Source organism: Lynx canadensis, chromosome D3 (assembly GCF_007474595.2).
Source record: "Lynx canadensis isolate LIC74 chromosome D3, mLynCan4.pri.v2, whole genome shotgun sequence".
NCBI classification, from domain to species: Eukaryota; Metazoa; Chordata; class Mammalia; order Carnivora; family Felidae; genus Lynx; species Lynx canadensis.
The window spans coordinates 84130175-84156317 of record NC_044314.2 but is presented as its reverse complement, the minus strand read 5'-3'; the positions used below and the strand labels follow the sequence as shown (position 1 = coordinate 84156317).

Below are 26143 nucleotides of genomic sequence, written 5' to 3'. Positions count from 1 at the left end.
GTTTTTTTTGTTTTTTTTTGGTGTGTTTTTTGGGGGAGAGCGAGAGCAAGAGAACACGTGTAAGCAGGGGAGGGACAGAGGGAGAGAATCTTAAGTAGGCCTCATACTCAGTGCCGACTCTGATTTGGGGCTCAATCTGCACCATGAGATGACTTGAGCTGGAATCAAGAGTGGTACACTTGGGGTACCTGGATGCCTCAGCTGGTTAAGTGTTCAACTCTTGATTTTGGCTCAGGTCGCAATCTCAAGGTTCGTGAGATTAAGCCCCATGTTGGGCTCTGCACTGACAGTGTGGAGCCTGCTTGGGATTCTCCCTCTTTCTTGCTCTCAAAATGATAAACATTAAAAAAAGAATTGGACACATAACCAGCTGAGCCACCCAGGCACCCCAGTATGGGTTTTTTAAGAATTGGTTTAGATAGCTAAATGATATAATTTCTAATTTGAAAGTTTTTAAAAAAATTTTTTTTTTACATTTATTTATTTTTGAGAGACAGAGCGTGAGCAGGGGAGGGGCAGAGAGAGAGGGAGACATAGAATCTGAAGCAGGCTCCAGGCTCCAAGCTGTCAGCACAGAGCCCGATGGGAGCTCGAACTCACAAACCGCGAGATGATGACCTGAGCCGATGTCGGACGCTTAACCAACTGAGCCACCCAGGTGCCCCCCCCTTTTTTTTTTTTAAAAAGGGGAGTGTTTTCCAGTTTTCCATCTAAACTACTTTGTCACTGTCAGTTACTTGGTAAGTACCAGCTTTAAAAAAGCAGAGTGGGAGCACATGGAACTGACTCAGATCTGTTCTCAGGAGTGATAAGCAATCATCTGCAATGGTAAGCTTCATGATAACATCCCCACTTTCATATTTAACTATTTGTAAATGTTAAAGTGCAGCCCCTAAAATATTATTGAAGCCACACAAAGAAATTTAAGATGAACAGAGTTAGCAAATAAAACCTTAACTTGTGTTCTTCCCTTTTAGCCAGGTTGGTATTGAAAGTCATCAGAAACAAAGAATACAGGAAAATCCATGTGTTGAATCAGATTAACAAAAACAATTGTGGTAGCTTATGCTCACAACTAAAACCAACTAAGGAAAAGATGTTCAGACCTAAACTCCTGCCTATAGCACAGGTGCTCTCAACATTCAACAAATGAATGTAACTGTATATATTTGGCCCAACAATTTCAATATTTCTCCTGCTTATTATTTCATTCTACTTGAAAATTTCGGAAGATCTTTTTGGATGCTTCTCACTGATAAACTTGCTTTAGCTGTTATAGTTGTTTCTCATCTAAAACAGGTTCACTTCCAAAGAACTAAGTATTCACGGTCTTATGGGAAATACAGTAAAACAAATGGCAGGTAGAGAGAGAACTCTAAAACTAAATGCATCCACGGTCCCTGAATATGATCTCATCTTGTCAGTTGTGAAAGGAAAGGTGGCAGCACATCAATGGGTACTTCATTGGATGGGTCCAGACTGAGTATTATAAGCTTAGGGTCTCGAGTTGAAGAAACATGAGCTATTGGGCAGGGCTAGGTAATCCTATCAGAGGTTTTTTGTATCAAATATTTTTTTTAATGTTTTTTATTTGAGAGAGAGGGAGAAAGAATCCCAAGCAGACTCCACACTGTCAGCACAGAGCCCGATGCAGGGCTCAATCCCACAAACCCTGAGATCATGACCTGAGCCGAAATCAAGAGTCAGATACTCAACTGAATGAGCCACCCAGGCGCCTGTATCGAACATTTTTCATTAAAGATGGGTGGCTCCGGTTTAGTGTCCAACTCTTGATTTTGGCTTGGGTCATTATCTTGCAGTTGTGGGTTCATGCCCCATATCGGGCTCCATGCTGTCAGCTGCTTGGGATTCTCTCTGACCCTCCCTCTTTTGCGCTCTCAAAATAAACTTTAAAACATAAAGATGGGCCCTTTTCTAGTTTTGAGTCTGAAGTGATTTGAATATGCCACATAAGTTAAATTTTCCCTGACACTTGGGTCAAATGGATTCCTTCTCTTTTCTTCCTCTAATTAAATAATATTGTGGCTCAAATGCTGCTAATCAGGTTGTAATGGAGGCTATGGACTGGCTTCCCAGAATCAAACAAATAACAATATCAAGGGAATTTGCAGGTAAGTTGGTTAAGCAAATGAGACCTTGAATCCAACATAAGAACCTGGTTCCGAGGAACTTGTAAGTTATCTCAAATAGTCCTTGGTAATTTGTGCCACCAAAAAAGTTGGCATCAGACTTGGTCTGGAAAGATTGATTGTTCCAAGATAGAATCTGAGAATTTGAACCTAGCCATCAAGACTAAGAAGACTTGGGGATGGGGGTGGTCTAGATTTCACCTCATTTCATCAATGCTTAAGAATTTGAATCTTGTGCTCACTTCAGCACATATACGAAAGGGTTTGAATTTTACCCACCCCCTAACCTGCTAGGTAGTCTTAGGTAGTAGTAGCCTTCTCTGTGGTAACTTTTTTTCTCATATGTGAAATAGTACATTGTGGAGAAATCCACTTTTACTGGGATATATGGAAGCTGGAAGTTGCAGGAAAGCTCTGTGCTCTAACAGCATAAACTGCTATAAGTATCCCACAAATAATTTTTTTCAATTTATTTTTTAATTTACATCCAAATCAGTTAGCATAGAGTACAATTATTTCAGTAGATTCCTTAGTGCCCCTTACCCATTTAGTCCATCCCCCTCTCACAACCACTCCAGTAACCCTGTTTGTTCTCCATATTTGAGTCTCTTCTGTTTTGTCCCCCTCCCTGTTTTTACTTAAAGTCCTCATATGAATGAAGTCATATATTTGTATTTCTCTAATTTCACTTAGCATAACACCCTCTAGTTCTATCCCCATAGTTGCAAATGGCAAGATTCCATTCTTTTTGATTGCTGAGTAATACCCCATTGTATATATATACCACATCTTATTTATCCATTCATCCATTGATGGACATTTGGGCTCTTTCCATACTTTGGCTATTGTTGGTAGTGCTGCTGTAAACATGGGGGTGCATATGTCCCTCTGAAACAGCATACCTGTATCCCTTGGATAAATACCTAGTAGTGCAATTGCTGGGTGGTAGGGTAGTTCTATTTTTAGTTTTTTGAGGAACCTCCATACTGTTTTCCAGAGTGGCTGCACCAGCTTACATTCCCACCACGAATAATTTTTATAAATATTTGGCTCATGGTTGCTTACCTTCCAGTTATTATTATGAAATACATCTCTGCATCGAGGCAGTGACAGCATCTAAAAAAAAAAAAGAACGAGAAAAAAGTATAAACCTGAGCCCACCTTTTAGGTAAGGTTGAAAGTGGCAGTGAGGTATATCCAATTACACACCTTTCGTTAAAAGGCAAACAGCATCGGGATGGAGTAGCAGGCGAAAACATTTTTCTCAGGGCCCAGACAAGGGCATTTAATATTACTGGACACAAAGGAAACTAGGAGCTCCTCTTTCCACTGTATTGTGTGTGTCAACTTTGAATCCCAGCCTGTGGGCCCAAGTGCTTGGATAAATCATGTCCTCAGTTTGCCTGAAATCTAGTAACTTCCCGCTAACTTTAGAAATCTCATTCCTTCCCCTGACTAAAAAGTTCTGATTGCTCTGGATCCCCCTGCCCCCAACTGTATTTTCTATCTCAGTTCCTTCCCCCTTTCCATTCCTTTAAACCCAGCACTTGAGCCCATTTTTCCCCCCAGTCATTGAAACATGCTCAGTAGTTCCTGCCATGGGGCCTCTCCACTTGGGTTCCCTTTTTGGTGGCTGACTCTTCATCAGTTGGGTCAGAGGGCTCTACTCATGATTCAGGTTATCACATACCCTGACTTACTTAAAACAGGGCTTACAAACTAAGGTTTATATTTCTTATCTTCTCCCCCACCTTGGCCACTAACTGGGACATATGCTATCATTTACCATTCTATCAACACAGCCTAAAGTGGAGTCTGGCACATTGTAAAGAAGCATTCAATTCATATATGCTGAATTCATGAATGCTAGCATGAGGTACTATTTTTAAACAAAAAGACTAGTAGCCTTGAAATAAAAATTTTAAATTCACAAATATTACAATTTTGCCGAGGAATGTAACTCTCAGTACAAAACTGAGATGAATTACACCATTTAAAAGGTTGTGGCTTCAGGGCACCTGTAAGTCAGTGGAACATGTGACTCTTGATTTCAGGATTGTGAGTTCAAGCCCCACGTTGGGTATAGAGATTACTTAAAATCTTAAAAAAAAAAAAAAAAGTTGTAGCTTCTAGGAATCTGAACAGAAATGACCCAGGCAGATAGGCAACTTAAGATGGAAGTGTTTATATAAATTAACCCATCTAGTTTAATTTGCTATGTATGCTTCACGTAGTACTGAAGAAGGAAGAATATATACTTCCCATATTAATAAATGACATCAAATAAGTAGGAAGAGTTTCAATAACAAGGCCATAGATACATTGAAACCCCTTTTTATATTAAAAGTTTAAATGAAAGACAAATCCAGGTTGAACATAGTGATTGCAAAATATAATGCAATTTTGAACAATTAAAATTATGAAAATATACAAAATTGATGGGCAACACAGCTAGGCATTTGTACATTTTCCATTATGTGGAGGACACTAAAAATTTCTCTATGTTTTATCCACATCAGATAAATGATTTAAACCAAATGTTTGCTTTGGAGAGTCTTAACTTAGGATCTCAGTAGTATAAAAAGCAGTAATTTTTCAGTCTGTAAACAGTAGTCGTGTTTTTTCTTTTTTTTAAATATCAATTTACCACACAAAAACACAACAACAACAAAAAAAAACCCACACAAACCAAAAACAGCAGCAGCAGCAATGGGTTATTTGGGAATTCTCTTCAAATACCAATGACATACAATTGCTGGAGAGGGTGCTTTTTACTCATGTAAGAATATATATATATATATATATATATTTTTTTTTTTAACTGTACACAATTTATAGTGCATAACAGTTTCCAAAAGAACAGATCAATAAAAGATATTGGCCATTTCTGCATAATTTCATTCTTTTTACAATTATCTCAAAATGTAAGAGGTTGGATCTAATTGAAATGCTACATTTAGTAGGAAAATCAGCAAGTAACAAAAGAAGCATAACCTCGACGTAACACTATTTGTCACTAAAACCAGTAGAGGTCCCAGGTGCCCCTAGGCAAAAGACTAGTTAGGTAGACCACTGGAGTCAAGCACTGTCCCTGAGGACCAAAGCCAGCTCACTGAGCACACATATGCTAGATTGACCATGGTCAGTTAATAGACTTGTTTCATAGAGCATTTCTATTTCTATGTACAGTATTTTTGGATATTCAAAGAAGCATCATTTCAAGAACACATGTCATACACACATCCCCCACCCCCATACACACACCAAGTTCCATCTAAATAGGCAATAGTTTTACAAAATTATGATATGTTGTCCTTAAATTAGATTTGGAATCAATTAAAACTTTCAGTTCATCTTGTTCAAGGCAGTTCTTCCTTTTGGGATGGGTATGACGGCTGTGGATACCAACTTAGATCAAAAAATAACTCTTGAAACTACTTGATGGACCAGGATTTCCAGCAAGTCTTATTTTGAACAGATAATTTTGTAATTTTCTAAAAAATTTCCTTGGAAGTTTAAACAGTTATTTATCATCCTATCAAATTGTGAATCTAAGAAAGTCAAGATGAGGGGACAAAATACAATTGTTTTGCATACAGAGATTTTCCGAGCTCTCTTTTGTTGCTTTTAAAAGAAAAAAAGTATCACGTTTCACTGGAGAAGCATTGGAAATGACCTGTAAGGCCGTCAAGACCAATCAGTCCTCCATCAGATGCTTGAATTTCCTCATCAAACTCATGTCTTTGCTCTTACAGAATTATTAACTTAATGGTATTTGAGTAACAAAGACCAAAAACAGAAGCACAGATTCAAACACAAAAACTTATCAAAGTAATTGTATAAACTGTATAACATTTTCAAGAGCAATGTTTATCTTTTCTGTCAGACCGACCTCTGAAGCTACAGTCTTGGGGAGCTCCAGGTGTACAATGTAAACACCACCCTGGTGCAATTCTCAAGTTTGAAGAAAGCAGACTGAAAGTCAAACCCAATGGATAACATTTCTTTTGCCAGCCTAAAACTTAAAACCTAGATTAAGTCCATAATATACATTCCTTCCTTCCTTCCTCCCCAAACTCCCCACTTAAAAAACACTAAAGTATTAAATCTTTATTTTCAAGCATATATATATATACATATATGTATATATATATATATATATGCTTGAAAATATATATGTAAAAGCATATACATATATATATATCTCACAAAACCAATGACACTGGTATTAGACTCGCCTGCATAAATTATGTACACCTCTCTTCTCTGAAACAGTGATTCCCATCTTTCCCAAAGATGGATGAAAGACAGCAAGCTAGTACTCAGCAGGCCCGTAAGTGGCCTGCACTGCTTTCCCCTCCATACAGCCGTAAGTTAACACAAGCCTATTTGTGATTTAACTCTCACAGGAGCTAGGATGGGGATGTCTTGGCTATTAGACTATTAAGCCAAACACTTGAGTGAGTGCCTGTGGTCTTCTGAGGGGCACCCTTCACTGACAGGTGCCTATGCCAAATTTCATCTGAGGCCCTTCGGGTACCTGCTTTGGATTCTGTGAGAGCAAAGCAGCTGAGGAAACCTCAAAACTAAACTAATGTGGAAAGGAAAGAGGGCCTGCTCCCAGCCTTGGTCCCCCTCCACTGCTTTCTGCTTCCTAAGGCTCAAGAACCAGACCAAACACCCACTGCTATAATGGTAGGGCCATTCAGCTGCTCTGAGGTCAATGCTTTATGCTTAATTTCTATTGCTGCTTTTATAGGACAACCCCCCCCCCCACCAGATGTTTCTGGCGATGGAAGGAAAGAAGAAAAGTGGGGTTCTCTTGTGGCTGCCATATGCATATGAACATGTATAAAAAGTGGTCAAACCCAGATAAGGGTCCTGCTTCCGGTTTATATACAATAATTTAATCAGTTGTATACATTTAATACCTAAAAAATTAATTCACAATCAAAGTCCTTCATGCATTTTATGAGGAAGTTCTGGATTAAAATGATGGTCAACCAGATGTCGCTTTTGCCTGGGAAGATGATGTCATTTTCTGCTGCAGAGTCATTGATGCCTGTGGTTCACACTTGCTTAAATTTTTAGTTTCTTTGTGGTCTCCAGTCTTTTCTTCAGCAGCTCACCAATTTCCAGAAGTGAGTGTAGATAACTGCTCTGCACCTTCCCTTGCACAGTCTTTGAAAATTTTCTCTCTTCCTACAAACGAGACAAGAATTAGTGGTCTTGCTCTGAAAGCATTCTCCCAGATTACAGTTCCTCTCACAGATGTTAAAACTACCCATGGCGCTCCTGGATGGCTCTGCTGGTAGAGCATCAGACTTCTGCTCGGGTCATGGTCTCGCGGTTTGTAAGTCTGAGCCCTGCATCGGGCTCACTGCTATCAGCACAGAGCCTACTTCGGATCCTCTGGCCCCTCTCTCTGCCTCTCCGCCACTTATGCACTCTCTCTCAAAAATAAATAAACATTAAAAAAAAAATTACCATTACCTTTGGTCTCATGGCAAGCTTCATCAGAATACAGTGGATCATTTTCAGTTTCAAAAAATGCAAAGAAGGCTAAAGCTCATCAGAGATGTACATTTTTCCATGTGATTGTTCACTAACGCTATTAGCTTTACTTTTTTTTTTTAATTTTTAATGTTTATTTTTGAAGGAGAGAAACAGAGTGTGAGTGAGGGAGGAGCAGAAAGAGAGGGAGACGCAGAATCTGAAGCAGGCTGTAGGATCTGAGGTGTCAGCACAGAGCCTGACATAGGGCTCTAACTCATGAACTGTGAGATCATGACCTAAGCCAAAGTCAGATGCTTAACTGACTGAGCCACCCAGGAGCCTCTAGCGTTATTATTCTTTTAATTCTTCCATCAGTATTCTCTGTTTTAATTATACAAAGTGAAAAAACTGAGATTTCTGATTATTATCTTTCATATAGAAAAAAGGTAGAAAATTTATTACTAAGTAGTTTGAACATAAAATCACTAATATTTTGTTATGGGCTATACAAAATGGAAAAATTAATATTTCTGATTATTTCATCAGAAAACAAAAATGGAAATTTATTATTAATTTGGACATTATCATACCCACTTTTTTTTTTTTTTAATTTTTTTTTCCCCCAACGTTTATTTATTTTTTGGGACAGAGAGAAACAGAGCATGAACGGGGGAGGGGCAGAGAGAGAGAGAGAGAGAGAGACACAGAATCGGAAACAGGCTCCAGGCTCTGAGCCATCAGCCCAGAGCCTGACGCGGGGCTCGAACTCACAGACCGCAAGATCGTGACCTGGCTGAAGTCGGACGCTTAACCAACTGCGCCACCCAGGCGCCCCTATCATACCCACTTCTTAAAAGCATCAAATTGACCTCTGCCACCTTTTCTAGCGATAATATTGATAGGTCTCCCTCTATATTGACAAAGTCCATTGGTTCCACAGACCAAACAGCTTAAAAAAAAAAAAAAAAAAAAAAAAGAACAAAGCTTTCTGAGACCTACTCAAATATGTGAGTTAAATACTTGCTGCACATTTTACAAAAAATAAAGGGATGGAAGGTTCAAACAGAGAAAAAAGGAGGCTGGCTAAGAACTAATCAGGCTTACATGAAATTGGCAGTATTGCAAAACCCTGAAGAAATCAGGTAAGCATACCTTATAGCGAAATAATACTACTACTCGAGACCTAATCTATCTTGGAAGTACACATGTGCCTAAGAGAAGGTATATAAAATACATTTCATTCAGTACTGTAGTAAAAGTAAATATATATAAACAACCTAAGGGGCACCTGGGTGGTTTAGTCAGTTCTAAGTGTCTACCTCTTGATCTGGGCTCAGGTCATGATCTCACAGTTGTGAGATCAAGACCCATGCTGGGTGTGGAGATTGCTTGAGATTCTCCCTCTTCCTCTGCCCCTCCCCTACTTGCTCTCATGTGCTCCCTCTCTCTCTCAAAAAAACAAAAAAACTAAAATATCCAATGGCTATGATCCACTCATATTTGAATGTCATACAGTTGTTTAAAAGAACAAAACTGATGTATATGCATTAGCCTTAACAAATCTCTTGAATATAAGGTTAAGTGGAAAAAAAAAAGCCAAGTTTCAGAATAAAACAATGTATCATTTACTTTCAAAAACCTAACAGCTATTAGCATACATTTTAAGGTTACATTAAAAGGTCTAGGCACAGACCAGTTTCAGTGGATACCCCTACGGAAGAGGAAAAGAACCAGGACTGGAGATGGTAGTCCAGAGGCCTTATGGATAGTTGTTTCAAGTTTAGAAAGAAAAGAAGGAAAGAGGAAAGCCTGAGTGGCTCAGTCTGTTAAGTGGCCAACTTTGACTCGGGTCATGATCTTACGGTTCATGAGTTCGAGCCCCACGTGGGCTCTGTGTTGACAGCTCAGAGCCTGCTTCCGATTCTGTCTCCCTCTCTCTGGCCCTCCCCTTATCACACTCTATGTCTCTCTCTCTCTCAAAAATAAATACATTAAAAAATAAAGAAAGAATAAAGAAGTAAACCTAGTGGAAACTGAATTAAAAAAAAAATTGTTTTTACCCAAAATATAAATAGCACTATATGGATCCTATATTTGGTGGCTGATACTGCTCAGTATATGTATCATGACTTCAACAAAAATAGGCAATATAAGGCCATTATTATTTTGCTCACTATAATCCTATAAAATAGCTATTATGATTTTCATTATACAGACAAAGAAACTGAGGCCCAGAGAGGGTAAGCGACTTTCCCAAGGTCAAAAGATGAGGACAGAGTCAAGGCTCGACAAATCTAAAGTAGCCCAAAGTTAAAGATAACCTTTAGAATACTCAAAATGAGGGGCGCCTGGGTGGCTCAGTTGGTTAAGCGTCCGACTTCAGCTCAGGTCATGATCTCGCGGTCCGTGAGTTCGAGCCCCACGTCGGGCTCTGTGCTGACAGCTCAGAGTCCAGAGCCTGTTTCAGATTCTGTGTCTCCCTCTCTCTCTGACCCTCCCCCATTCATGCTCTTTCTCTGTCTCAAAAATAAATAAACAGTAAAAAAAAAAAAAAAAAATTAAAAAAAAATAGACTCAAAATGATCAATCTTATTCCTCATGTCAGAGGGCAGACAGATCCTTTAACAACAACCACACAACCATCAACAGTGGCCTACTGTGCCTGTCATCTTTGTAGCGGACAGTCCTTCCCACATACCATGTGCTCTAGCTCTGCCAACGGACTCATGGTGCCCCACACAATTTACCTTTCTGCCTCTGCTCTGTGCCTTCTGTTTCAGATTCCTTTCATCCATTCCAGTCTGCCTACTGAAAACTTACTAATCCTTAAATGTCCCCTCTCCAGTGAGACTCTTGCTGGCCCGTTCCATTTCTGTGCGTATATCAGATCTCCAATTTAAAGTAGTTTTTGAATATATCTCTCTAAAGCCAGGTTTTTCGATCACTGTATTTCTATGAGCATTTACCCAACAACAGCGAGCTCAATAAAACTGTATTTATCTACTTATTAACATTCTCAAAGATACCCAGCAAAGCCCAACCACATGAAGCAATGTGACATTCTTTCAAGTTTGTGATCTTTAAGATTATTATTGCTGATCGCCTACAGTCTCTTACCAGCGAGAGAGAAGTATCTTCTAAAATAAGTTCTTCAAGTTTAAGTGCAATTAGATGTGTTTCAAGCCCTTTAATGTGATCCACAACATTGGAAATTAAAGTCTGAAGCCCAGTAACGTAGTCTTGGAAACTGGTAAAGATTGGTGGCTGGAAAAAAGATTTTTTAAAAGATGAAAGATTATCAAACATATTTCCTTCACTCATATCACATAAGCTATATTAACTTCATGCTATAGTTTTACTTAATGCTATAAATAGTAACAGGGATGGATACAGTTTTGGATATTAAGACAGTCTCTCTAAAGCAAGGTAAATTTAATTGGCACCAAATAATGCTAATTCAGAAACAATGACAAGCATTTTTTTAAATGGGGAACTAGAGATGGAAAAACCAACAGAAAATATCTTAGTTGGTTATTACTCAATTTCAGGCTGGTACTCTTCTGGAACACTAAAGAAGATGAAAGAAACCAAAACTTCATTTCTCTATATGTCACTGAGATTTCCTCTAATGTTAACAACAGAAATATAACAGAAATAAGAGTTTTCTAAGTTCTAATAGAAAACATAATGGGAGACAACAGCCAAGAAAATTCTGAAAAAGAATGGTTATGTAGAATTTGCTCTCATATATATTAGAGTAGATCATAAAGTTACATGAAATCCAGATAGTATGGATATATAAGTAAGGTGATAAAAAAGTGAAAAGAAACAGGTCCTAAGATAAAACTGAAGAATGTAAGGGAATTTAAATGAATTTAAGGGATGCCTGGGTGGCTCAGTCAGTTAAGCAGCCAGCTCTTGGTTTTGGCCCAGGTCATTATCCCAGAGTCATGGGTTTGAGCACCACATGACGGCTCCAAGCTGAGGATGGAGCCTGCTTGGGATTCTCAATCTCTCTCTCTCTCTCTCTCTCTGCCGCTTCCCTACTTGCACACACGTGTGAGCTCTCACTCTCAAAACAACGAAAAAAAACCCACATAAAATAATAATAAATAATAAATAAAAATAAATCAATAATAAAACAAAACAGGGGTACCTGGCTGGCTCAGTTAGTAGAGCATGTGACTCTTGATCTCAGGGTTGTAAGTTTGAGCTCCACACTGGGTATAAAGATTACTTAAAAATAACATCTTTTAAAAAATAAATTAAGTGAATTAAATAAATAGTTAAGTACCAAAATAAATTCCAGGTAGATTTAAACTTAACTTTAAAAAATCCACCAAAGTACCAGAAGAAAATTTAGGTAATGGTTTGTGTAATCATAAACTGAAAAGGCCTTTCTAAACATTACACCAAGCTAAGAACTATTAAAAAAAATATTTTTAGGGGTGCTGAGTGGCTCAGTGGGTTAAGCATCTGACTTTGGCTCAGGTTATGATCTCACAGCTTGGAAGTTCCAGCCTGTGTGGAGCTTTGTGCTAACACCTCAGAGCCTGGAGCCTGCTTCAGATCCTGTCTCTGTCTCTCTCTCTCTGTGCCCCTCCCCTGCTCACACACTGTCTCTCTCTCCTTCTCTCTCTCTCTCAAATATAAACATTTAAAAAAAAAAAAAATATATATATATATAATTACTATGTTGACCAAAAAAACTACTCAAAAGACAAATGAAAAGAAAAATTTGCATCATATAGGATATAGAGTAACATTATTAAGACCTGAATAGCTCAAAACACATCAAGAGAAAAAATATTACTACCACAACAGGAAATCTGGGCAAAAAGATGAACAGAAAAGACATCAAAGAAATCCCAGAAACATATGACAAAATTCAAAAATCAGACAAACACAAGAAACCTGGCCAATCAATTAGTAAGGCTAGCTTTTGACTCAAGAAGTTTTCCTTGCAGGTTCAACATTTTTTCTTTTTTTAAAGTAAACTCTACACCCAATGTGGGGCTTGAACTCACAATCCTGAGATCAAGAGTCATGCATTCCTCCAACTGAGCCAGTCAGGCACTGCCCCACCCCCCCAACCCTCCACTCAATTTTTTTTAAATGCAAATGAGAAAACAGGGAATACCAATGTTTCATCATATAACCATTTAAAGTAATGAGATACATCTACATATCTCCTGAAGAGATGCTCAGATAACCTGTTAAATGAAAACAAACACAAACAGACTAGTTGCAGAACCTCCCATAGAGCATAATTCTGGTTTGTTTGCAGTGGCAATTACTGGTTGGTGGGAATATGGGTGGCCTTCATTTTATTCACACCTTTAGGTTACTTTGATGATCAGAAATATACGAAAGCTATTCTCATTTTTAGAAACTAGAAAAGCAATAACTATAACCCACCCTCCATCCCAATCCAAATACGAAAAAGCTATTTGACACAGTTGAAGAGCACAGGCTTTCATCAGAAGAGAAAGTAACAGAGCAACTCTGTTCTATGCCATCAAACTTAACACTCATGATATGTTAAATTACACTGGAAAAAAAAAAGGACAGGTTTCTTCATTACATCCTGCTCCAAATAGAACTACCCTTTGTTTCTGAATGAATTGAAACATCCAGCAAAGCAGTGTCAAATCTAAAGAATTCCTGAATTGTTACTGAATTATGCAGGAAGTCAAAATTACTACTAAAACCATCAACATTAAAAAAAAAAAATCAACATTTTCAAATGACAATGGTTGCTATGTTGCTACAGTGAACAAAAATCTCCCACCTAGGATAAATGCAAACATTAATAAAATAGCATATCCTGCACAGAATGAATCCTAAATAATTTTCCTTATGAAAAGGATACAATTTATATTAATGTTTTACACACTCAAAAACTAAATCAATCAAGATGGGAAGACACTACAAAACTGAATAGAAAGAGAAATAAATGAACTTTATTTATATCACACTAATAATCTCAGTTTTTAATTCCAGTGTTTCTGCAGAGTACTGCAACTGTCTATATTAACTGGAACATATTCTTTTTTAAAAAATATTTATTTATAGGTACCTGGGTGGCTCAGTTGGTGGAGTGTTCGACTTTGGCTCAGGTCATGATCTCGTGGTCTGTGTGTTCAAGTCCCAGGCTCTGTGCTGACAGCTCAGAGCCTGGAGCCTGCTTCTGATTTTGTGTCCCCCTTTCTCTCTGCCCCTCCCCCACTCATTCTCATACTCATTCTCATTCTCTGTCTCTCTCTCTCTCTCAAATAAAAACATTTAAAAAAAATTTTTTTAAAGGATGATACTCAAGGGGTGCCTGGGTGGCTCAGTCCGTTGAACATCTGACTCTTGACTTCAGCTCACATCATGATCTCATGGTTCATAGGATCGAGCCCATCATTGGACTAGGATTCTCTCTCCCCCTCCCCCGCTTCTGTATGCTCCCACGCCTGCTCACGCTCTCTCGCTCTCTTTCTCTCTCTCCCCCTCTCTCCCTCAAAATAAATATTTAAAAACCAAACAAAAAAGAATGATATTCAAATAGATGGTGATACTTAAAAATATACATACAAATATATATATGAATGGCTGTGGGACAGCTCTACCAAAAATGCCAACCAATACATGATAAAAGGATTGACAGAATTTTTAAAAATCACCAGTGTGGAACCATAACTTTAATAAATGATTATGCAAGTTAGACTTAACAGATGTTAAAACCAGCAGATGAAAGGCTGGCAGGTAATAGGATATTCACGATCTCAAAGTATTGTCCCACGGATGACTTATTAATCACAGGGTGGGAAAGGCACCTTTACAATGAAGAAATCCATAGACACTTCCTTTATCAAATAATTTCATCTGAGATCACCAATAATGGGACTTAACAACATGAGTGCCCCCTGACTTAATTTGCTAAAAAGGAAACAGCATCTATATTTAACCTAAACCCAAGGAAACAATAAGCCAAATTCAGATTGTAAGACATTCTACCAAAAACTGAGCTAGACTGTTGAACAATAAAGATAAACAAAAGACTAAGGAAGTTGAAAGGAGGGTAAAAAGACATGGTAACTAAAAGCCATGTCAGATACTTAATAGGATCCCAGTATTTTGAAAAGGACTATAATAAAGAACACAATTGCGTAAGTGGGGAAATCTGAATACAGACATTATAACAGGATTGCATCAGTATTAAATGTCTTAGGTATGAAAATTTCTTCAGTACTGTGATTCTGTAGGAGACTGTATCACAGTCTGTACTTTTCTTTTAAACGGTTCAACAAACAAGAGGTTGGGACAGATGATAGAATGAGAGAAAGATAAAGGAGATGTGGCAAATGTGGAAATTAAGACATTTCTAAGTTATAAATAAGCCAAGAAAGAAATCATAATTAAAATCAGAAAATATTTTGGGCGTGGTGTTAACAAGTGTCAAGTAAGGATATCTGAGTGTTATCGTGTTGGTCTTTAAGCTTTTCTGTAGGTGTGTAATTTAAAAAAAAGAAAAAAAAGCTTGACAGAGAAAATGAATGTACACAGGATCCTAAGGTCTCCTACAATGTGCAGGAAAACAGTGAAAATTAAAAGCTGCACGCAGCCAAGTTGTTGTGTTTTTTGTTATTACCATGATGATGCTGGTTTCTTTTTTCTTCTTTTTCTTTTTCTGTAGATTTAATTTGTATGGTCGTAAGACACTCTCACAGTAACTGGACACCCAAAGGATAATAGAAATAGTCTGAAAGAGGAAAAACCGCAAATTCATCAATAACAGTTCAAAGTTATGGATTAAATAATCCTTGCCAACGGTGCTGTACAAATCCCTTCAAGGTTTCCTCTAGCTCATTACAGATTAGAGTGATCAGATTCTTTTCTACAATCACCACACAGACCCAGAAGACCTTCATCTGCATACTGCTCAGAATACTATGATTGCTTCAATCTTTAGCCTTCCTTCTAGCTCTCCCAGCTCTAAACCCATCCTCTACTCTATCCAGCTTCCTTTTAAATTTGTAGCAATTTATTAACATCTTTTTCACTCAAGTGAAAGGTCCAAATTCCTAGGCATGGAAGCCAAAGGTTCTTTACAATATGCCTCTCCTCACCCACTTCCCCGATTAAGATATTACCTCACCTGCAAATCTTAAACTTAAATATAAACAGAAATCTCCCTAGTTGGTCAGTACATTTCTTCTTTGTCGTAACTTAGGTGTTTACACCTATGTTCTTCTCTGCTACAGAGTGTGCATGTACATATACATGCAGTTATTACTGATTTGTTCAGAGGCTTATACGCTTACACTGTGCCAGTTACCAGAACAGACTAGGAGGAGGAAAATAAACGTGACAAAAATAAGATAATGGATTATACGTGTTTGTAATCCTTCTCTTCTCTCTGGTTAAAAAAGAGGCGAGAGTTTTGCTAAATCAGCACCCAGATTCCCCTTCACAATGCAGAATCTTAGTAATTGGTAATAGCAACAAATTTAAAAAGCTAGTGGAATTAACTTAAAGTACATAATAGTTAAGTCAAAAAAGAAAACGAACAGAGAACAGACAGATTTGGAGTGAATCTGAGGACTTTTTAAACATTGGTAAAGCAAATTACAAGTTTTATTCATTATCAACAAAACCTTCCTGGTATGCTTGGAAGGAGCGCGTTCAAAAAAATGATTTAAACTGCTTTTCAGTTAACAAAAGGTGGGGGCGAGATATTAAATTACAGGTATAAGGTGCCTATTTACCTGTTCATTTTTTAAAAATTAATCCTTCACTCTAAGGAAAATCAAGTTTTTCTGGAAAGGAACAAAACATACCTCAACAAAGAAGACTAGATTCTCTAAAAGAGCAGGATGCGTTTTCAAGTTACCATCTTTAACTTCTAAGAGGTCACCTTTACATTTACTGAAGACATCTGAAAACAAAAATATTTTATTGTTTTATATAGCTTTTGTTTCAGTGCGATTTTTTAGAAACACAATATACACTCCAAGAAAGAATAAGCAAATATAGTAAATATAAAAGCTTAATCCAGAAGCTTTTCTCCCCCACGTGAACCAAACAACAAAGAATATCTATTTTAAGCTTTTTTTTTTTTTTATGATTTTATTTTTAAGTAATCTCTATATCCAAGGTGGGGCTCAAACTCACAACCGCAAGATCAAGAGTTGCATGTTCTACCAACTGAGCCAGCAAAGCACCCCTATTTTAAGCTCTTTAAAAAGCCATGTAACTACTGCTCTGTTGTCTTCAAAATATAAAAAGTGGCCTTATAAACTATATGTTCTAGAGTCTAAACACCAGCTAGCCTTTCCACAAACAGACCGTTGTCACAATAAAATTAAGACTCCAAGTGAATGATATAGAAGAATGTGTGCCATTATGGACCAAAAGACCAAAGTGCATGTTAGAAATTCACCTTCATAATAAATACTACATTTTATTCTCAGGATCTTGATCTTTTAATTATCATTCTGCATTTGGGCAATAAAATAAAAGACCACTTAGGTTCTTGAAAAGAAAGACCCTCAGATTTAAAATACATATATATGCATGGGGCTCCTTGCTGGCTCAGTCCCATTGAGCTTCCAACTTCTGGTTTCGGCTCAGGTCATCATCTCACAGTTCATGGGTTCCAGCCCCATGGCGGGCTTCACACTCACAGCATGGGAACCTGCTTGGGATTCTTTCTCCCTCTCTCTCTGCCCCTCCCCTCGCTTGTGCACATGCACTCCTCTCTCTCAAAATAAACTAACAACAAAAAGAGATTCCTCTTTTTGTTTTTAAAAAAAAGTAAAGGGGGAGAAGATGGTGGCGTAGGAGGACGCTGGGCTCACCGCATCCTGCTGATCACTTAGATTCCACCCACACCTGCCTAAATAACCCAGAAAACCGCCAGAAGACTAGCAGAACGGATTCTCTGGAGCCAAGCGCAGACGAAAGGACCACGGAAGAGGGTAGGAAGGGCGGCGAGGCAGTGCGCGCTACATGGACTGGCGGGAGGGAGCCGGGGCGGAGGGGCAGCCCGCCAACCAAGCAGAGGCCCCGAGTCTGGCTGGCAAAAGCGGAGGGGCCGGACGGAGTGTGTTCTCACAGTGAGCGAGCGGGAGGGCTGGAGGACAACGGGAGGGAGAGTTGTTGAGCCCCGGACGACAGAGCTCAACTTGGCGGGGAACAAAGGCGCTTGCCAGCGCCATCTCCCTCGCCCATCCCCCAGCCAAAATCCCAAAGGGAACCAGTTCCTGTCAGGGAACTTGCTTGCACCCCGCAAACACCCAATGCTGTGCTCCTGTGGATCCACCCCGCCGGCGGCAGCGGGTATGACTCCCTCCCGGTGCCGCAGGGCACCTCCTGAAGCGGATCGCCAAAGGATAAGCAAGCTGAGCCTGCCCCTCCCGCCCCCGTGCACCTTGCCGATCCACCCCAGCTAATACGCCAGATCCCCAGCACCACAAGCCTGGCAGTGTGCAAGTAGCCCAGACGGGCCACATCACCCCATGGTGAATCCCGCCCCTAGGAGAGGGGAAGAGAAGGTACACACCAGTCTGACTGTGGCCCCAGCGGTGGGCTGGGAGCAGACATCAGGTCTGACTGCGGCCCCGCCCACCAACCCAAGTTATTCAAGACAGCACAGGGGAAGTGCCCTGCAGTCCCACCACTCCAGGGACTATCCAAAATGACGAAAGGGAAGAATTCCCCTCAAAAGAATCTCCAGGAAATAACAACAGCTAACGAACTGATCAAAAAGGATTTAAACAATGTAACAGAAAGTGAATTTAGAATAATAGTCATAAAATTAATCGCTGGGCTTGAAAACAGTATAGAGGACAGCAGAGAATCTATTGCTACAGAGAACAAGGGACTAAGGAACAGCCAGGAGGAGCTAAAAAATGCTATAAATGGGCTGCAAAATAAAATGGAGACAACCACGGCTCGGATTGAAGAGGCAGAGGAGAGAATAGGGGAACTAGAAGGTAAAATTATGGAAAAAGAGGAAGCTGAGAAAAAGAGACATAAAAAAATCCAGGAGTATGAGGGGAAAATTAGAGAACTAAGTGATGCACTAAAGAAAAATAATCGGGCACCTGGGTGGCTCAGTCGGTTAAGCGTCCGACTTCAGCTCAGGTCATGATCTCACGGTCCGTGAGTTCGAGCCCCACGTCGGGCTCTGTGCTGACAGCTCAGAGCCTGAAGCCCATTTCAGATTCTGTGTCTCCCTCTCTCTCTGCCCCTCCCCTGTTCATACTCTCTCTCTGTCTCAAAAATAAATAAATGTTTAAAAAAAGTTTAAAAAAAAAAAAAGAAAAAGAAAAATAATCTATGCATAATTGGTATTCCAGAGGAGGAAGAGAGAGGGAAAGGTGCTGAAGGTGTACTTGAAGAAATAATAGCTGACAACTTCCCTGATCTGGGGAAGGAAAAAGGCTTTGAAATCCAAGAGGCAGAGAGAACTCCCTTCAGAGGTAACTTGAATCGATCTTCTGCACAACGTATCATAGTGAAACTGGCAAAATACAAGGATAAAGAGAAAATTCTGAAAGCAGCTATCTGAAAGGGATAAACGTGCTCTAACATATAAAGGGAGACCTATAAGACTCGTGACGGATCTCTCTACTGAAACTTGGCAGGCCAGAAAGGAATGGCAGGAAATCTTCAATGTGATGAACAGAAAAAATATGCAGCTGAGAATCCTTTAGCCAGCAAGTCTGTCATTTAGAATAGAAGGAGAGATAAAGGTGTTCCCAAACAAACAAAAACTGAAGGAATTCGTCACCACTAAACCAGCCCTACAAGAGATCCCAAGGGGGATCCTGTGAGACAAAGTACCAGAGACATTGCTACAAGCATGAAACCTACAGACATCACAATGACTCTAAACCCATATCTTTCTATAATAACACTGAATGTAAATGGACTAAATGTGCCAACCAAAAGACATAGGGTATCAGAATGGATAAAAAAAAACAAGACCCATCTATTTGCTGTCTACAAGAGACTCATTTTAGACCTGAGGACACCTTCAGATGAAAGTGAGGGGATGGAGAACTATTTATCATGCTACTGGAAGTCAAAAGAAAGCTGGAGTAGCCATACTTATATCAGACAAACTAGACTTTAAATTAAAGGCTGTAATAAGAGATGGAGAAGGGTATTATATAATAATTACAGGGTCTATCCATCAGGAAGAGCTAACAATTATAAATGTCTATGCGCCGAATATAGGAGCCCCCAAATATATAAGACAATTGCTCACAAACATAAGCAACCTTATTGATAAGAATGTGGTAATCGCAGGGGACTTTAACACTCTATTTACAGAAATGGACAGACCATCTAGACACACGGTCAATAAAGAAACAAGGGCCCTGAATGATACAATGGATCAGATGGACTTGACAGATATATTTAGAACTCTGCATCCCAAAGCAACAGAATATACTTTCTTCTCGAGTGCACATGGAACATTCTCCAAGATAGATTACATACAGGGTCACAAAACAGCCCTTCATAAGTTTACAAGAATTGAGATCATACCATGCATACTTTCAGACCACAATGCTATGAAGCTTCCTATCAACCACAGGAAAAAGTCTGGAAAACCTCCAAAAGCATGGAGGTTAAAAAACACCCTACTAAAGAATGAATGGGTCAACCAGGTAATTAGAGAAGAAATTTAAAAATATATGGAATCAAACGAAAATGAAAATACAACGATCCAAATGTTCTGGGATGCAGCGAAGGCAGTCCTGAGAGGGAAATACATTGCAATCCAGGCCTATCTCAAGAAACAAGAAAAATCCCAAATATAAAATCTAACAGCACACCTAAAGGAAATAGAACCAGAACAGCAAAGACAGCCTAAACCCAGCAGAAGAAGAGAAATAATAAAGATCAGAGCAGAAATAAACAATATAGAATCTAAAAAAACTGTAGAGCAGATCAATGAAACCAAGAGTTGGTTTTTTGAAAAAATAAACAAAAATGATAAACCTCTAGCCAGGCTTCTCAAAAAGAAAAGGGAGATGACCCAAACAGATAAAATCATGAATGAAAATGGAATTATTACAACCAATCCCTCAGAAATACAAGCAATTATCAGGGAATACTATGAAAAATTATATGCCAACAAACTGGACAACCTGGAAGAAATGGACAAATTCCTCAACACCCACACACTTCCAAAACTCAATCAGGAGGAAATAGAAAGCTTGAACAGACCAGCAAGGAAATTGAATCGGTTATCAAAAATCTCCCAACAAATAAGAGTCCAGGACCAGATGGCTTCCCAGGGGAGTTCTACCAGACGTTTAAAACAGAGATAATACCTATCCTTCTCAAGCTATTCCAAAAAAAATAGAAAGGGAAGGAAAACTTCCAGACTCATTCTATGAAGCCAGTATTACTTTGATTCCTAAACCAGACAGAGACCCAGTAAAAAAGAGAACTACAGGCCAATATCCCTGATGAATATGGATGCAAAAATTCTCAATAAGATACTAGCAAATCGAATTCAACAGCATATAAAAAGAATTATTCACCATGATCAAGTGGGATTCATTCCTGGGCTGCAGGGCTGGTTCAACATTCGCAATCAATCAACGTGATACATCACATTAATAAAAGAAAAGATAAGAACCATATGATCCTGTCAATTGATGCAGAAAAAGCATTTGACAAAATTCAGCATCCTTTCTTAATAAAAACCCTCGAGAAAGTCAGGATAGAAGGAACATACTTAAACATCATAAAAGCCATTTATGAAAAGCCCACAGCTAACATCATCCTCAATGGGGAAAAACTGAAAGCTTTTTCCCTGAGATCAGGAACACGACAGGGATGTCCACTCTCACCGCTGTTGTTTAACATAGTGTTGGAAGTGCTAGCATCAGCAATCAGACAACAAAAGGAAATCAAAGGCATCAAAATTGGCAAAGATGAAGTTAAGCTTTCACTTTTTGCAGATGACATGGTATTATACATGGAAAATCAGATAGACTCCACCAAAAGTCTGCTAGAACTGATACGTGAATTTAGCAAAGTTGCAGGATACAAAATCAATGTACAGAAATCAGTTGCATTCTTATACACTAATAATGAAGCAACAGAAAGACAAATAAAGAAACTGATCCCATTCACAATTGCACCAAGAAGCATAAACTACCTAGGGATAAATCTAACCAAAGATGTAAAAGATCTGTATGCCGAAAACTATAGAAAGCTTATGAAGGTAATTGAAGAAGACAAAGAAATGGAAAAACATTCCGTGCTCATGGGTTGGAAGAATAAATATTGTTAAAATGTCAATACTACCCAAAGCTATCTACACATTCAATGCAATCCCAATCAAAATTGCACCAGCAGTCTTCTCGAAGCTAGAACAAGCAATCCTAAAATTCATATGGAACCACAAAAGGCCCCGAATAGCCAAAGTAATTTTGAAAAAGACCAAAGCAGGAGGCATCACAATCCCAGACTTTAGCCTCTACTACAAAACTGTAATCATCAAGACAGTATGGTATTGGCACAAAAACAGACACACAGACCAATGGAATAGAATAGAAACCCCAGAACTAGACCCACAAACGTATGGCCAACTAATCTTTGACAAAGCCGGAAAGAATATCCAATGCTAAAAAGACAGTCTCTTTAACAAATGGTGGTGGGAGAACTGGACAGCAACATGCAGAAGGCTGAAACTAGAACACTTTCTCACACCATTCACAAAAATAAACTCAAAATGGATAAAGGACCTGAATGTGAGACAGGAAACCATCAAAACCCTAGAGGAGAAAGCAGGAAAAGACCTCTCTGACCTCAGCCGTAGCAATCTCTTACTCGACACATCCCCAAAGGCAAGGGAATTAAAAGCAAAAATGAACTACTGGGACCTCATGAAGATAAAAAGCTTCTGCACAGCAAAGGAAACAATCAACAAAACTAAAAGGCAACCAATGGAATGGGAAAAGATATTTGCAAATGACATATCGGACAAAGGGCTAGTATCCAAAAATCTATAAAGAGCTCACCAAACTCCACGCCCGAAAAACAAATAACCCAGTGAAGAAATGGGCAGAAAACATGAATAGACACTTCTCTAAAGAAGACATCCAGATGGCCAACAGGCACATGAAAAGATGCTCAATGTCGCTCCTCATCAGGGAAATGCAAATCAAAACCACATGCAGATATCACCTCATGCCAGTCAGAGTGGCCAAAATGAACAAATCAGGAGACTATAGATGCTGGAGAGGATGTGGAGAAAACGGGAACCCTCTTGCACTGTTGGTGGGAATGCAAATTGGTGCAGCCGCTCTGGAAAACAGTGTGGAGGTTCCTCAAAAAATTAAAAATAGACCTACCCTATGAACCCAGCAGTAGCACTGCTAGGAATTTACCCAAGGAATACAGGAGTACTGATGCATAGGGGCACTTGTACCCCAATGTTTATAGCAGCACTCTCAACAATAGCCAAATTATGGAAAGAGCCTAAATGTCCATCAACTGGTGAATGGATAAAGAAATTGTGGTTTAAATGCACAATGGAGTACTACGTGGCAATGAGAAAGAATGAAATATGGCCCTTTGTAGCAACCTGGATGGAACTGGAGAGTGTGATGCTAAGTGAAATAAGCCATACAGAGAAAGACAGATACCATATGTTTTCACTCTTATGTGGATCCTGAGAAACTTAACAGAAACCCATGGGGGAGGGGAAGGAAAAAAAAAAAAAGAGGTTAGAGCGGGAGAGAGCCAAAGCATAAGAGACTCTTAAAAACTGAGAACAAACTGAGGGTTGATGGGGGGTGGGAGGGAGGGGAGGGTGGGTGATGGCTATTGAGGAGGGCACCTTTTGGGATGAGCGCTCAGTGTTGTATGGAAACCATTTTGACAATAAATTTCATATATTGAAAAAATAAAAATAAAAAAAATTTTTTTAGTTGCATATATGTATCCTTTTCACCAACAATTCCATTTCTAGGAATTTAATCCCAAAGAAATACTCAAATAAGTACCCAAACATTTATGTCCCAAGAAGTTCATTTCAGCACTGTTATAAATACAGTTATATGGGGCGCCTGGGTGGCTCCGTCAGTTAAGCGTCCAACTCGATTTGGACTCAGGTCATGATCTCATGGTTGTGAGATCAAGCCCCGCACTGGGCTCCACACTGAGTGTGGAGCCTGCTTGGGATTCTTTCCCTCTCTTCCTGCCCCTCCCTGGGTCATGCTCTCTCTCTCAAAATAAATAAACATTAAAAAAAAATAGTTATAAATAACTCAAACTTAGTACACTGATATAATACTGTGGAATATTATATGCAACTGACATGGTTAAGTGTCCAAGACAACAGAAAATTAAAATCAGAAAAGCATGTATTATACCTTTTCATATGTTAAATAAAAATCACTAGTATGTATTTCCACATACACATGGATGACTGTTTAGGGGGCATCTAGCTAGGAGTATCAACTCCAAAGGGTTACTTACCTTGTAATAGTACTTACTTCTCTGGGGAAATGAGGCTGGGAAAGGGAGAAAGACCACTTGTGTACTGTTTCATAATAGGTTATCTATTACTTTTATAGTCGAAACTTTTTAAAATTAAAAACAAGTCTTTCAAAATACCGTAAATATGCATTATTATTTTCAAGTTATTATCTGCAACTCTTGCAAGTTTCTACTAAAAAATGAGTGTCAGACAACATGATAAAACATGGAAATCCACAATCAGAATGCTTACCTTTTAATTGTTCTAGTAAAGTCTTAAGACTATTCTCTACTCGCTCCTGGATCTCCACTGTATCCTCTAAACAGAAAAGAAAAAAGAAAAAGAAAAAGAAAAAGAAAAAGAAAAAGAAAAACTTTCAATTCATTTTGCTAGGAAGAAAAAAGCAAGATCAACACCTATAAGCAACTCATGGGCAAGGACATTTTCTTTTCTCTTAAGACTCATAGGCCTCAAATTCTATTACTGAGAGACAAAGAAAAAGATGAAGAAAAGGAAAAATAGAAGGCATTAATTATCTATCAAGAGCAATACCTCAAATTGTCTAGGAAGAATTAAAATCTATGTGTTTCAAATACTCTCAAATACTTAGAGACAGAATCTACAAAATTTATAATTGGCCGGGGAGGTGGGGGGTGGGGAGAGGGGAATCTATGGAATATGTGTGATTCTCACTGGGTTAAGGAAAAAACTTCTCTCCACAAAGCTTAGTAAAGAATTCAATCTGAAATCCAACAATATTTCAACAAATTAAGGATTTCTTCAACTTTTGGACCTAACAAGTGATTTGAAAGAGGAAAAGGACTTAAATTTCTAAAACATTACTCTGTTACCTATGAATGTACCTTGTTGGATATTAAACCAGATATTTCCAGAATAGATTCTACCTCCTCCCAATCTGTCTAAATATGTGAGGTTATAAATATTTTGTTACATTTACTAGGTTTTCAATGGCAAAGACCTAGTAAATACTCACAAAAATGTATACTTACCTAAACCACTGGTGTCCAGCTCATAAATATCACTAACAAGATAAAAAGAACTGGTCTGACACTGAGAACAGCCAGAACTGAAGAATCCACCCATTCTGGTGGGTACAGGACCAAGGAAAGGATACTGGAAAAAAGGGAGGGAAAGTAATGTCCTTTAAATCCACCCAAATTTATATAAAACAAGAAAACGGGACTACAACTACTAAAGTCTATCTCAGTGATTAAGTTGCAGACCACTTATCATCAAACTAATCACTAAGTCATTACAGTGAAAACAGAAGCTCTGCATTAATTTGTTGATAGCTATTACAAATTTACCACCACAAATGAAGCTATTTTGTTTTTCCTCATTATCCAGTTTGGACAGTGAGGAAGCCTCTGCAATTCAAGTGTCATAAATACTGGAACAAAATACTGTTCTCTACTATCCCCCCAACCCAAATTCCTATTTATTAAAAAGACAGTCATAGATTATTGTAGATTTGATGGTAAATACTGTTGATACCTGAATTTCTTTCTCAATAAATCGCTTTCCTGTCTCCATAGCCAACTCCAGCTGTTGAAGGAGTAAACGAAAAATATCAATCCGGGAGGACACGCCATTTTCAGTGGTCTTTTCTGAGTTCCTTGGCTCCACAGGATGATTAAGACTTGGAAGTCCACTGATCAGCCTCAATGTTAAGGAACGGATTCTTAACCACATGGTCTCCTCCTCCAAGGAAAGTTTCTTATGTTCTTCAGAAACATCCCTTAAAAAGAAATATCCCCAACCCATCTATTTTAATGTGTTGCCATCTTTCAAAGTTCACATTCATCAATCACAATGCCTTTGAACGCTGCCAGCATTTGTCTACTAACTGAATGATCTCAGACAAACCCAAATCACCCAAGTCTCCATTTCAGTATTGATAAAATGGGAGCGGTAACCTACCTAACAGGTCATTTTTTCCCCTTAAGGGAGACTTCTAATAACAACAAAATATGTATCA

The 26143-nt window shown here is 38.7% G+C and overlaps 1 protein-coding gene across 1 annotated transcript in view; it reads right to left on the bottom strand.

The window, feature by feature from the left end:
- Nucleotides 1-6302: 6302 nt before the first annotated feature.
- Nucleotides 6303-26143, bottom strand: part of NAA25 (N-alpha-acetyltransferase 25, NatB auxiliary subunit) — a 78903-nt gene continuing 59062 nt past the window's right edge. Inside the window, exons 18-24 of the mRNA XM_030292219.2 lie at nt 25660-25903; nt 25155-25278; nt 24397-24462; nt 16472-16569; nt 15283-15393; nt 10764-10910; nt 6303-7352 (exon numbers count right to left, since the gene is read on the bottom strand). Coding sequence (XP_030148079.1) covers nt 7230-7352; nt 10764-10910; nt 15283-15393; nt 16472-16569; nt 24397-24462; nt 25155-25278; nt 25660-25903 — 913 coding nt within the window. The 3' untranslated portion in view covers nt 6303-7229. The remainder of the gene's footprint in view (nt 7353-10763; nt 10911-15282; nt 15394-16471; nt 16570-24396; nt 24463-25154; nt 25279-25659; nt 25904-26143) is intronic.